This window comes from Hakea prostrata, chromosome 3 (assembly GCF_041222555.1).
Source record: "Hakea prostrata isolate BN-2017 chromosome 3, UWA_Hpros_2, whole genome shotgun sequence".
NCBI classification, from domain to species: domain Eukaryota; kingdom Viridiplantae; phylum Streptophyta; class Magnoliopsida; order Proteales; family Proteaceae; genus Hakea; species Hakea prostrata.
Genome location: NC_142602.1, coordinates 13,946,639 through 13,961,460, shown reverse-complemented (window position 1 = coordinate 13,961,460; position 14,822 = coordinate 13,946,639). Strand labels below are relative to the sequence as shown.

At 39.1% G+C, this 14,822-nt stretch overlaps 1 protein-coding gene and 1 pseudogene across 2 annotated transcripts; both read right to left on the bottom strand.

Annotated features, from left to right (window-relative positions):
* Nucleotides 1-1,360: 1,360 nt before the first annotated feature.
* LOC149020977 (GATA transcription factor 9-like) lies at nucleotides 1,361-3,397 on the bottom strand. Its single transcript, XM_089147023.1, has 2 exons — nucleotides 2,942-3,397; nucleotides 1,361-2,771 (listed from the first exon to the last, which is right to left on the bottom strand). Exons 1-2 carry the CDS (start codon nucleotides 3,242-3,244, stop codon nucleotides 2,034-2,036), a joined length of 1,041 nt encoding a protein of 346 aa, XP_089003149.1. The 5' UTR covers nucleotides 3,245-3,397; the 3' UTR covers nucleotides 1,361-2,033.
* An 8,557-nt stretch (nucleotides 3,398-11,954) lies between these two features.
* Nucleotides 11,955-14,125, bottom strand: LOC149020976 (protein transport protein SEC13 homolog A pseudogene; annotated as a pseudogene). The gene is made up of 2 exons (XR_016172264.1): nucleotides 13,933-14,125; nucleotides 11,955-12,995 (listed from the first exon to the last, which is right to left on the bottom strand). The product of XR_016172264.1 is annotated as a protein transport protein SEC13 homolog A pseudogene (transcript).
* Between the last annotated feature and the right edge of the window lie 697 nt (nucleotides 14,126-14,822).

The window sequence follows — 14,822 nt, the reverse complement described above, 5'->3', positions numbered from 1 at the left end:
AGAATTGGGTTTTCTTACCAATTTTCAGGTTCTTATGTCAACAGGATACCCAAAAAAAAAAAAATCTTCAACACTCGATATGGGTAGAGAGCAGCAATTGGCACGGTAAGTTTTAAGACAAGAATGGATTGATACAGGTGAATTTCTTATCTTCAGTGATGACCACAGCCTTACCTGGACTAGTTGTCACTTGTCACCCATAGTTGACTAAATTATCAGCATTAATCTTCAGATTAATCATGCCAAGATGCTTTTTCCAGTCATTACATTGATCTGTCTTGCCAACTGGATTTCCCACTTCATCAAATCCAAAATAAAGGCAATGGATCTACTAATAATCATTATAAGTTAAAAAAAAAACAGAGATAAAAGAGATTTGCTTAGAAACTAAAAAATAAAACAATATATATCATTCTTTTACAATGCTCTGGTGGCTTCCATAATAGGTTCTTTAGCAAAAGTAAAGGAGGGACATATTATACTCATAGAAGAAGGAACTAGGTTGAAAGAGCAAAGATGTTTTACTCAAGTAACTACCAGGTTGGGCAGTGGTAGCAAAACAGTGGGCCTGGGGGGTCAATATTGAACAATAATGCCACTTAAAGGTTCAAACTTTGCTTGATTAGCACATTTCTTCATGATCCCATGATGGGTTATACAGAAAAGATTGGTTAAAAGGGGCAAACCCATGTCATTGTCAGTAAAGCTTGTTTGTATGGTGTGATGTGTGGGGTTGAGGTTGGAGGAAGGAGACAATCATCCCTTACCCTAAACACGGAGAGATCCCAAGGCATAGGCATCTATCATTTTCATGTATAATGAAACAAATTATCTATGGTTTCTGTATTCTGATACCTGAAACTGAAACTGAAACTGAAACTGTTTTGGATATAATATACTAACATGGACATCACATGCTGCATGTGTCCTTGGCCGTGGTTGGTGATAATATTTCTGATATAAATTTTCATTTCAAGAGGGTAGAAAGAAAAATACACCATCCTTGTCACAACTATGCTCTCATACCATTTTATACTGCTTGAGAGACCTTGAAATTGATGCAATTATTCATTCATGAATGTCTCAATGAAGACAATAGTTATTCTAATTTATTAGAATCACACATCAATTTCATAATGCATGGGCATGGAAGGGGACATGTGAGAACTGCATTATTGGCTCCTTCACCCTTATAGTGAGGAAGAATGGTATGGGTTACTGAGCCATTGGGTAATTTAGACAAGCGATGTCTAGGATCGCGTGGACAGTATTTTTGATAAATATGATTCTTATACCCCAAATAGATAAATCAAATTCTGATTCCCTGTATCTGGGTCTATGGACTTTACCTACATCTTACATCTAAAACCCTCCATCTTTGATCTGCGCAACAATAACAACACCTCTTCTTTCTGACATTACCACATTCTCTAACCCTCCTTTTTCGAACTCCCAAAACTGGGAATTCGATGCAAAAGATATTGACGCTTAACAAATTTCAATAAAGTTTTACTGGGTAATAACAGAAAACGATGAAAATCCTGAAGTTAGTTCTTCCCTGAAATTCATGTCACTGATCATTCTTGGTTAATCCCCATGATTTCTGGCTTTTCTTTTTTCGCCTTCATTTTAAGAACCCAGACTAATCAGATTTTCCACCATTATTGATTAATGGGTAGAAATGATAGAGGAACACATGAGGTAAAATGAGAAATGTTCTTGCACAATTAGCCGAATTCGGCAGAAAGAAGAAACTAGAAGTGAAAATTAACCTGCAACATTAAACTGAACTGAAGAGAGAGAGAGTCTATCAGTCTACCACCATTGATGTTTATTTTTTTCCTTTTGTTTTTGGGAGAGATGGAAGAAGCTAAGTAAGATGGTTTGGAGAAGTTAGGGGGAACAAAATGATAACTCTTACATTGAGAGATTAGGAAAATTACGGAACCCTATCAAAGAACTCTCCGTTCCTTCGCTAAGATTTCAATTTCACTGCAAATCGCTAACTCATAGCTCATTAATCTAACTTGTCATCAAATAAGTTGTCTGAAATCCGGACCTAGGTGGTGGTGAATCAAGTAATCGTCACAGTTCGACACGTCGAAAACCGTACTTGGATGCAGGAACTGTGGCTCGTGATGATGCGGCTGTTGCAGTTGCTGGTGGTGCTGCTGCTGAGCTTCCTTCTGACGTCTCAGCTCCAGAACCTTTCGATGAGAGTTGGAGTGTTTGGCGAGTACAAACGTCGGGCTCGCCGCCGGTCGGTACTCCGGCACAAGCCGGCCAGACTTGTACCTAACACCACAAGCGTTGCAGAGCGTTTTAGGCCCCATAGGCCCTGTTCGCCACTGAGGCGTTTTGTCAGTCGCACAATGCAGACATTTTCTTCCCTCACAGTTAACTCCGCCTGCATTGTCCACAATCTCTCTCTTCTTGGCCATCCCCTTGGGTGTTTTCTTGACGGAGCTCGTTGCTACATCGGATTCCGAAGATGATGTAGTCGGAGACAACACCAACAGTCGTGATGACCAGTTGATTGGAGCAGCTCGAGAGCGTTTGCTTCTTGCTTTCCCTGGAACTGACATCTCTGTCCGAAATATCGAGGCGTTGTCGTTGATGTTGTTGTTCTCTGGCGTCAGTTCACGTGTTTCGGATGCCTCGTCGGTGCCAGACTTCACCCCTGAAATGAGTTGCAGTTTCTGCAACTCCTCGCTCGAGAACGAATCCTCCACCAAATTCGATATCCATTCCAGCTGAGCTAAATCTTCGTACTGTGAACACAAATTAACAGAAACACAAGCTCGGTCATTCGTTACTTTTTCTTTAGCGTAATTTGAATTTAAGACATTTCAAATTTGAATTCAGACATTTCAAATTCAGAATTCAGACATTTCAAATTCAGAATTGAAGTTGGAATAACCACATATATGTCTGAATTTACCGGAACACAGAGGTCATCGGAGAGCTGAATATCGGCGAAATTGGGGCAACCAAGATCACCTCCAGAGAACGAAGAGTTACAACTATCGACGAAGGTAACAGTAGAAGAGTCTGTTGAATTGCCGGCGACGGTGACGGAGTTGAAGGTACCGTCATTGAGAATGTTCTCTTCATTGGAGAAGTCCAGGAGATCATCGATGACGAAATTGTCGCAGGATTTGGGATCGTTACGACGGAATTCCGTCGTGAATTGAGAGTTTCCCGCACGACAGTAAGCGCCATAAAAGTATTTTGGTGTTTCCATTTCTTTCTGTTAAGGCAAAGCTCTGAAGTTTCTATCAATGGAGGTTCTGAGAGTGATGCTTAAGCGCGAGAGAGAGAGAAAGAAGAGAAGAAAGGAAGAGTAGGGTTTATTTGCGCGCTTGAAGGTGACAGAGACACACCTAAAAATGCAGGATTTGACGGGAAGAAAAAAGAATCTACAAAAAATAAACTCCCATCTTTACCGGCCGTGAAATTTTTAATAAATTCAGCGACTTCAGTTTCCCAAAACGCCCCTCGCTTCTCACACACTGATTTCACTTTTAAGCCAATGGTTTCCTCTTCATGTCGAACCGGAACCCAAACCCTTAAAACCCAACCATAAAATTCAGTTCATTTTCCTTTCTTATTTGTGTATACAAATCAAAATTGAACCAAATCGAACCGCGATTGTACCTTTAAATTACAGTCCAGAATCTTCTCGTGATGGGTAAAGAAGTAATTGAGAATTTCAACTCCAGATAAAATGATCTGAACCGTTAAAAGGGAAAACCCCGATTTAAGCAGGTTTGTGGCTATAACTAGTATAGAGCCGGATTCCTCTGCTCTTTTTTCCTCGTGAGTTGCGTTTATTTTTTTCGTGTTACCACTATTTTCCCACTTTATTAAATTCCTAAACCACGTTTAAGCACGACGGTTACAGCTTAACACTCTACCATGTCAATGTCATCCATCCATCCACACTTCCTATTTCTAATTCTACCCAAAAACAAAGAAATGTATAAAGTGAAAATCCATAGACAACTTACCACAAAAGAATGAGAGTTAGTCAACCGTTGGATCTGCCTTGTTGCCACGTGGCATCTTTTCTTGAAGTGTAGGACTGTGTCTTGTACGGTCCGGGTCCGACGATGAACTTCCTATTTTAGTATTTATTAAGGTGGAGAGTTATTTTCGCTTTTACTTTTTCCTTTTTTTTTTTTTTTTTTTTTCCCCTGAGAAAAAGATTTGAGAGAAAATCTTTAATTTAATGAAAAAATAAATAAAAGGACTGATTTGATAAAAAGAAGAGAAGGGCACCATGGTAGTTGCTTGGAGATTTTTGAGGAGGAAATAATATTTAATGGGTTTATGATATGGTTGTGGGGCCAACATGGCACGTGATAGAGTTGGAGTTGGTGTCAGCAAGCATGTGAGAGTGCTTGGTTATCGTTTGGCTTGTGTTAAAAGCCAATGGTGACGGTGGTCAATGCGACGTGGCCAAAATCACTCGGGTCATGTTCTCAAGCCCTTTTCGCGGTTGCTTCTCGCACGAGCTTCACCTTAACAACCCCTTCTCTACAGTAACGTGATTGCACGTGCCGACCTCACGTGGTCTTCGAGTACCACACGTGCGATACCGCTTGATATTACCAATAAACCATTTTTTTTTTTTTTTTTGAATTTATGAAAAACAATTTTTTCAACAATCTACCCCTTAGAACTTAGAAGATGCCTTGTTATGATCCAATTAATTGACATTTCTCATGTTTATCTGAAAAGAAAAAGGGTTTTTTCTTTTCTTTTCAAAATTTATTCGACAATGGGGTCCCATTACCTAATGGCATTAGATGTAATATGGGAAACTAATCCATACCATTATTGTTCTAGTGTTGACCAAGATAATTATAGACATTGATCTTGAAAACTATAGACTTGTTCTGACTAAGTAAGGATAATAACATAATATGCATGATTAAACTAGACAAATAAAGGTATTTTGGTCAATTCACTTTTACATGCTATTCATATAAACTCTCCCCTACATTCACATCTTTGAAGATTCCTCATCTCATTAAATTAATGTTTAAATTTTTTTTCTTTTTCCTTTAGAGAGATGGTAATAGTAATTTGATGCTGCCTAGCTAAGAAGGGGAAAATAGGGATATATCTCATGGGACAAGGAATATAAGCATCATTGAATACTAATCCCTTACCCATGCTGATTTTATTTGTGCTACATGGAAAGGAGGGAACAGCAATGAGAGCATCTAATTGAAAGAAATGAAGAGTTTAAAATATGGAAAGGAAATGTAATTAAACTTGCTACCAAAAGAACCCTCCAAGTGGAGGGCAACAGAAAAAAAGGAAGATAAGTACATTGAAGTCCAGAGATATTTTGAACTTTTAAATAATAAATAATGTTAGTGAAAGCACTGAAAGGTAAGAGTTCTAAGTTGCTTGCAACTAATAGTAGCTTTCTAAGATGAAAGCTGTGGTTGTCCTCTTTGAAAGTCTGCTTTAACCAAGCTCACTCAATCTTCATTCTTAGAGATCAAGCTAGAGGGTTTGGATTATTGACACTTTCACAGTTTTGGTCTGCTAAAGTTTACTATTTTGGTCTCTTGAGATTGAGGAAGATTTCTCATGTTTTAAGTAACCCAACTTTATTAATGAAGTGAATCTTACCACTTTGTGCTATTAAGACATCTTTCTAGTTGTATAATGACTAATATTATTAGTACAACTTCTAAGTAACACTAATTTCTTCTTTGAGTCACGGAACCCGACATGCATTGGCTTCTACGCCCTACCAATGATGAAGAGATTCAATCTGTAGTTTTCGGTGCCAATGGCCTCAATTCTCCAGGCCTCAATGGCTACCCAAGAATCTTTTATCAGCAAGGATGGAGGCGATAAAGCATGATATTCATGCTATGGTATATCAGTTTCTTGATACAGTTATATTCTCCAGATCACATAACTTTACTTCCTTAGCTTTAATTATGATAGTGGACGTGACTGACCTAGTAAGAGACTTCAGACCTGTCAGCTTGTGTAACATGAGTTATAAGATAATCTCAAAAATCTTGGTATCCAGACTGAAGCATGTTCTACCAAGATTGATCTCCTTTCAACAAAATGGTTTTGTAAAAGGACGACATATTCATGATAACATCTTGATAGCTCATGAACTTATGAACAAAATCCATCGACACAAGCAAAGGAAAAATGGCATAATGGCAGTTAAGTTGGATATGAGTAAAACGTATGACCGACTGAAGTGGAGTTTTCTTAAACAGGCACTTCAAGCCTATGAATTCCTAGATAGGTGGGTAGAATGGATCATGTTATGTGTCACAACAGTCACTTACATTTCGTTGGTCAATGGTACCCCAACAACCCCTATAACTCCCTCTCAGGGTTTAAGGCAAGGTGACCCATTGTCGTCCTATCTTTTTGTATTATGTTTAGATCTTTTATCCTCTCATTTGGATTTGGAAATTTAGAAAAAAGAAACTAAAGGGCATTCAATTAACTAGAGGTGGCGAGAGGCTCTTACATCTGGCTTTTGCAGATGATCTCATTTTATTTGGACAAGCCACGAGAAAGGAAGCCAAAACTTTTGCTCAAGTAATCCAACAATATTGTGATCTTTTTAGTCAACAACTGAATGTGGGAAAAACAAGAGCTCATTATAGTCCAAGCACTGCTGCTACTATGAAGAGAGAGTTGTCTTTGCATTTTCAAATCTCTTCGACGACCATGGAAGATATTTATTTGGGGACTCCGCTATTCATAGGTAAATTGAAAAGGAAACATTGTGCTACACTCCTTGATTGGGTTTAATAGTAGATTGCAAGGATGGAAATCCAAATGCCTAACATCTCTTGGAAAGGCAGTCCTAATACAGTCCACTCTAACAGCTTTTCCTTCTCACTACATGTCTTGCTTTTGTCTGCCAATTTCTGTAATTGAGACTCTAGAGAAGCAGATGAGGAGATTCTTTTGGTCCAATGGAGAAAAGCAATAGGTACACACAATTGATTGGAGTACAATATGTGCTCCGAAATCTGAAGGAGATTTAAATTTTCGCAACCTCTACTTTTAACCTAGCTCTTTTATCTCAGAAGGCATGGGAATTGCTTCAAAATCCACAATTGTTGTGGGAGTGCTTGATGATGAAGAAGTATTGTCAACACAACTCATTTCTAGATGTCTCCCCAACACCCTCATACTCTTGGGGATGGAGATCAATGTTATTGGGTTGAGATATCATTAAAAATGGAATCATTTGGCAAGTTGGTAATGGCCAATTGATCAATCCTTGGACGGATAATTGGATTCCACATATAGACACGTACGTAGGATGTTTTCCTTTTGCTTCATCTGCCCCGACGAAGGTAGCTCAACTCATTGATGCCCAAACTCACTCATGGACCAGGTATATTCTGCAACAATAGTGGCCTCCTGACATAGTCAAAAAGATGCTAGCGATTCCCTTACTAGTCTCAACACAGATAGATAGATTGCTTTGGCATTAGACAATGTCAAAGACATTCTCTGTTAGGTCAGCTTATAGGTTGGCTCTCAATGATTCTAATAGATCTGCCACTCAAGCTAACATCTGGAAACGATTCTGGAAAGTACCATTCAACCACGAGTAAGTCATTTTCTTTGGAAGTTACTCCACCACAAGCTGCCTACTGCCTCTCTATTGATACAAAGAGGATGCTTGTGTTTCAATAATTGCCTTCACTGTGGAGAGGAGCAAACGTCCCCGGATCATATCTTTGTGCACTACTACTCTCTGGCACGGATTGTTTGGGAGGCTTTTCACTTTCCTAAAATGGCTATGAATGGGACATTGTTGGAGAAAGTCATGCAACTGGTAAATCAATGGCATGATGGGCCTGTAGCTGAAGTGGCAATTGCAAATCTAACAACGTTGGGGCTTCTGTGGAAGGTCTACACAAGTCAATTTGATTTAAATGAGAGTCCTTCTCCAGGCACAAGTAAAATTTCAAATTTGGAAAGGCCTTCAATTCTATAGTTAGGGCCCTCAGAAAGTGCAGATACTCAGTACTAATAGAAATCAAATTAAATGGGAAGCTCCAACTCCCCCTTGTTTCAATTTGAATGTAGATAGATCCCTTTTTAAAGATCGAAGAGCTGTAGGTTGTGGAGGAATTGCAAGGGACCACTGGGGTTGTATGTTATTTTGTTTTGGTCGGGGAACCGATGCTCAAGACATCCTCACTGTTTGAAGCTTTGGCAATGAGACAAGCATTATTGTGGACTATTGATTTTTTAATTTGTCCAAGGTTGAAGCAAAGACTGACAATCGAGTTCTCAATTGCATCGTGAAGCATCATCCAAATGAAGCACCTTGGAAGGTATTCCCAATCATAGCAGATATCCTACAATTAAAGTCTTCCTTTGAATCTATCTCTTTTCGGCATGTATATTGAGAGACTAACATGGTAGCAGATGTACTAGCGAAGAAAGGTGCTCTTACCCAAGATGTCTTCTTAACAACCAAATCCCCCCTCATCTATTTTGATATGTTAGGTCTAGGCTATCTTCGGAGATTCTCCCTATTAAATAAATAAACTTATTCCTACCAAAAAGGAAGGCAAGATGAAGGAGAGATGAGAAAACATAGTCATCATTGAAAACAAAAATTACATCATATACATAATGCAATGATAATGGTTTCACTCCTATTAATTCTTCTTTTCTTTTTTTTGCCATCATCAGCGCAGCCACAAGGATTGAGCCCATAAGGCCTAAGGTATTGAAGGTGTTTTTTTCTCTTTGCGCGGGAGGTGGAGAAATAGACGTTTAAATTCAAAAGCTTCTTAATCTTACTAAGTCTACGTAAGAGACCATCACCAGTTTGCTAAAAAGATATCCACATTCCTATTAAATTGGTTTTCGTATAAATGCTAGTACCCATTAATATGTACTTTTGATCTTTGTCTGTTGCAATTCACAACGACACAACCTTTAAAAATGACATTACTTAATTTCGTGATTCAAATGCCCATTATTTTTATTATCTATAAATGAGAAAGAAGGTGAATTATATCCCTAAGAATTTACATCATTTTTAAATATATTTTATTTTATTTATTTAATATAAGAAGTAAAAAAAAAATTTACAGTCTTGTTGTAACCAACCATAGCTAAAGATCTTACCTTAAAGTGCATGATTCCTGCTATGACTAGTAATAGAAGATAAGAACAAAAGCAGGCAAGGTGTCCACAGTATTTATAAAGCTGTCTCCTCCATCATCTGTTATGTTGGAGAATTAATGTGTTTCCAGGGGAAGTAGAGGTAGAAGAAGAGTCCAACTCTACAAAGTGCCCTTCATCTCGTAGGAGACACTGTTGAAGGACATGGAGACCCATGACCATTTCTCATGTCTGCTCTGTCAAATCTCTAAACGTGAAAATAGAAATGACAAAAATAGTGACTTGCAACTTGCAACTTGCAACCAAGTCGGTCACTATCGGGCAACAGCTTTACCTTTTCATGGTTAAATATTCATCATTAGTGCTCTAAGATTTAGAAGGGTGTTTTATATATCGGAAAAAAAAGTACCTACTTAAAGATTAAAAAAAAATTCTTAAAGAAATCCTTGTAAAATGTTATTAACTATCTTAACTTAATCCAGAATTATTCCTCTCAAATTCCACTGCTGTAGTAAAGCTTTGTGCTTTGTATAGTGAAATTCCAAAGGATTCAATGGCAAGGAACCTGTTCAAGTAAGATCAAAGCTTAACCTGCCAAGAAAAAGCACAGGAGTTAAAGCAAGTTGACCACCATGGACTGGAGAACCACCTTCCAACTCTTAAGTCAGATCTAGGAACAATCACAAAACCCTAATTGCATGGTTTTAGCTAAAAGATTAAAGAAATTGGAAAAAGATCTTGAGCTTACGAAGATGGGATTTTTTTTGGTTGAAAAGCCATATTTATTCGACGGCTAAGCTGAGGAAACAGAACTACATAATATCTGAATCCAAGGAGTGGATAAAGGTCATTCAGTCATTACAGTTACTGATTGGGCCCTCCTTGCTAGTTGATCCACTACAAGATTAGACCTCTTAGAAACATAAAAAAATTTACAATCCAAAAAATAATTTTGACGATGCTAAATATTTGCTATGACGGGCTGAATATCACGAGCTGGGAGAAAATCTCGCTATCTTAAGATATTGATAAGTTCCAATGCATCCGATTTTACTTGCACATAGTCCACACCTTCAGCCAATTTGTATAACAAATCAAATCACAATGCAAGAGCTCCAACCAGTAGAATGAAGATAGGATCTTGTTTACGTAAAGAGGGTAGTATTTATGAGTCCGGATTAGCTACCCATCGAGATAGCACTTTGTGCTCCCGACGGCTTTACCACCATAAATACAGGGGACCCAGGAGTTGGGTGATGGGAGGATTTTTCTAATTTTTTATTTTATTATTTTTTACCGGTAGGTTCCGCCGAATTTTTTGTGGTAAACCCGTCGGGGAGCACTCCCTGAGGAGTGATGATCCGGATTCAGTATTTATACCCCTATGCAACGCGACAAATAGTTTCATGCATGCGTCCTAATCAGTGAGGGACAGTTCTAGAATTTGTATCCACAGACGATGGCATTGGGGATAGGGTTGATAAGGACGGTTAGGCTTAAATGTGCTAGATGCACGTTCGTAACTCTGATACGCGTGTCAGGCTCAGCCAGCAGCATGCATGTCGATATATGCATGATTCAGATCTCTACCGGTCGGCCCGACCAAGAGTTATCAAACCAGTGATCCACCCGGTTGATGCAAGAACCGGTCCCAGAACAGGATTGTACCGGGTCTGATACAAACTGACCCAACAGTAGTAGTTCTGTTCTAACACAATTGAAAGGAAAAGGAGAACTCATCAGCTGGGAGGAGAAGAAAAACTTGTTTAAAACCTTCTAAAGAGTCAAGAGTCCTAAAATGATGCTATGAACCTTTCGCCATGTGAAGAAAAACTATCTTCCATTAGAATTCAAGACATTTTTCAGATGGTAAGTAGAAACATTCATTTTCTCCAAACATACAATGTGGCATGCAATAACTTCCAAGTACAGTTAACTATGCTTTACTTGCCTAGGCATCCTTTCTTGTCAACACAATTATCATTTTGGTGAGTATCATTATTATTACAGCCACAATTATTCGCAAGGTACAAAGAAAAGCATCTTTCTGATTCCTTTTTTTTTACTGTTGTTCTTCATGTCGTATCCAAGTTCTTTTTTTCTTGTTTGGGATCTTTCAATAGATGCTCAAAAAAGAGAGTTTTGAGGCTCTGTTCACATGACTAATGCCATAACTGAGCAGAAATACATTAGCTTAGCAATAAGGAGTTAGTGGTGATAAATATTGTCTCCCCAGTAGTGCATTAAGATCATGTCAACATATTTAAGAGAAAAAAAAAGTATTACTGCGATTTATTTCAGAACTTCATTTTTTGTATTTCTAAAATAATGGGCATTTACTACTTCAATTTCAATTTATTGACCCCAAAGAAATCCAGGAAACTATCCCCATTCTGATCTCATAAAGGAAAGTCACTATGCAGACATCAAGAACAATATCAAATTTTCAGTTCGCATACTAACTAATTGGATTCGAAGAGCTCCTATGGATGTCAGCAGATATGTTTGTTCTTTTTTTTTGGGTAAAGCATGCCAACATGTATGTCTATCGACTCAAAAAAAAACACATGGGTGTGAGTAGATAATAGCCTTACAAACAACTAGGATTATAATTCAAAACCAGTAGAAAGAATCTTTAACTCAACGAAATTCCATTCAAATAATAGAAAAGGAAAGGGGATTACCTAACTACTTTACAACAACCATTTCTTTCACAAATACAATAGTTCTGCAGTAACAACATATGAGTATACTATTTAACTCCCTGATCTAAAGAAAAGGAGGGGGAAAAAAAAAAGGGGGGGGGGGGGGGGTTTAATACAGCAGGTGAAGAAAAAGATACACAACATGAAGTAGAAGTGGATGAAATGAAGAACCTGGCCACTAGGGCTCCACCGTTGTGACTTGCTGCCACTCGCCACCCACTGCTTCTTTCCACAACGTTTTGCTATTCCCATCGGCCACTGCCAATATATCCCCGGTCAGCGACCATGAGACCCTCCAGACTGGGGTCTTGAAATTATTCAAAACCTTACCCTCCCATTGATCCCCTTCCTTGGCCACAGTCCATATAATTACAGTCCCATCCTGCGAAGCACTGGCAATAGTAGACTTCGCAAGGCCCAACTTAGGTGCCCAAGCCACATCTCTCACCAAATCTGTGTGCATGTGAAGGGCAGCTTCCATTTTCCAATTTCCATTGTACAGCTTCCACACCTTCACAGTACAATCGCAGCCACCAGAGGCAAGCTTCTGAACAGGGTCAAACTGTCCAGTTCCAACAAGTGCACCAGGAGCCCATGAAACTGAAGTGACACCCACAGGATGAGCTTGGTCAATCCTTGTGGTGACCCAACCTCCATCAGCCGTGGCTGTAAACAATGATATATTCCCATCCAGTGATCCACAAGCCAAGCAGAGGCCTAGTTCATGAGGAGCCCAAGCAATGGTGTTGACAGATGCCTTGTGATCATCAAAAACATGAGCTTGAGTCCACTCATTTTGTTTACCCTCCTTCCAAAGTATTACTCTTCCATCATAAGAACAAGAGGCAAGGATGGAACCAAACTTGGGATGAGCCCAGGCAACCTGCCAGACAGGACCTTGATGACCAGTTAGAGTGGCAAGATGTTGTGATGCAGAGGAGCGGCTAACCCCAATTATCTTGATGGTACAGTCAGATGATGCAGTGGCAATACACTTGCCATAGTAATCCATTACAACATCATGAACAGTATCTTGATGACCTGTTTCAATCTTCTGGGACGTCATTGCTTCCTTCAGCTAAACAATATGTTTAGACTCTACCTTCTGACTTATTGATTTCTCTTGACTCCCTACAAGTGAAAAATAAACAAGTTAATGAAACCCTACTTGCAAATCAGCGAGGGGTGCATGTTGCTAGAAATATTTATACTGTGTTTGGTTAGTTAATTTCACTGATGCCCGCACTGATTTTGATTTCAAATCCATGAAATTAGAATCTGTAAGATCTAAGTTCATTAAAGTTAACTGTTTGCTTACCTTGATCATATGAAGAGATTCATCTGGTAAATTACCATGATTATGTGAATCAAAGTTATATTTTTTCTTTTTTACTCGGTGTCAATTTCGAGGAATCCATTACTTGAAACCATGAAATCCATAAAGTTCCAATTTTCACGCAAAATTCATAAATCCACATGATTCTTGATTCGAATGTGAATCAGTAACCAAACGACAGATTGATGATTCAACAGAAATGATATCTGTGAAATCACACAACCAAACGCACGATGAGACAATGTCCACTGTGGATCCGATGATTTTTTGCTCTTCTTTGGATTTAGAGAATCCGATGAATTTCGATCCAGTTGATGGTCTAAATAAGCAGAAGTTTACTTCTTCTACTTTTGGGGGTTGGGGGTTTGTCTATAGTCCACCTGTTCCTCAGGACTATAAATCAAAATTGTAATATACTCTACCGGAAACCTAAATTGGAAATAACATTCGATGATGCTAGTAGCAAGGAGGATGGATCCATTAATCTGGTACGATCAAGAACAGGTGTCTCTGTATATAAGATCCAAAAGCAAGAATACAACTTCAATACTAGATGGTTAAAACAGTGAAATCCGCTTGAACAGAAACCTAACTCAGAAATTAAGTCTATGATACAGAATCAACTCGAAAGATTCAGCATGAACTACGAAAGCTAATGGATAGTCGAAATAAATAAAGATTAAGAGAGGCACCTACTGCAATCGTTAAATAATGAAAACAGAAGCACAGTACCTCACAAGGGAGATGAGAGATCGACACCACGATTCAATAAGTCTCTCGCGTAACCAGAACAACTTTGAAACCTTAAATTTCTCTGCTGAAATTCTTCGACAATATATTCTTGGAAACTCTGGTGAACCAAAGCCGCAAAGCGAAAGCCGTGCCTCACAGTTTATCTTTACCCTTTCATACTGGAGGCAATAAAGGTGCGTTTGGTTGCAAGGACAAAACTGAAGAAGTAACTTGTTTTTGTAGACATTCTTCTCTTCCCCCACTTTTAAGGTCCACATCAGCCAAGCCCAAGATAGGCCCATAATTTGAAGGATCCTAGATAACTGGACCTAACTAACAAGCCCATGTCTTGCCAGGATCCAAAATAAAAGAATGGAAGAAAAAGTCAACAAGTATATGGTTAACGACTCGTATGTAGATGAGGCAGGGCTGCAACAAGGCCGGGTTGGGCCGACTTTTTACAATCCCAAGCCCAGCTCTATATATTTTAATCTAAGCTCATTCCCGCCTCGACCCTGATTTAGGGCCAAGGATTATTGTCCTTGACCCTAAGCCCTACCAAGCCAAACCTATTTTTGCCCTGATTGGCTCTGTCCCTAGCCTTGATTGGCCTTGTCCCTGGCCATACCTATCCTTGGCTTTGACTCTAATTGGCTCTGTCTCTGGCCCTATCATTGTCCCTGTTCCTAACTCATTGAGATCAAGCATCGGGACAAAATTACGGCCAGGGTTAGGGCCAAAAATCAGGGACAAGTCGAGATAGACTCAATGGAACAACGAGTAATCTCAGACTTGCCCTTGGCCCTAGAGCAAAAATCTTGAGCCCAAGTCCTATTCGAGCTTAGGGCTGGCTTAGGGGCGGGTCAAGGCCGTCGGGCCCCCCTACTGAT

Coding starts and splice junctions, on each gene's coding strand:
- LOC149020977 (XM_089147023.1), bottom strand. CDS start 3,244: ATGGAAACACCAAAATACTTTTATGGCGCTTACTGTCGTGCGGGAAAC. Junction 2,772..2,941: donor CCGATGACCTCTGTGTTCCG/GTAAATTCAGAC, acceptor TTGTGTTCACAG/TACGAAGATTTAGCTCAGCT.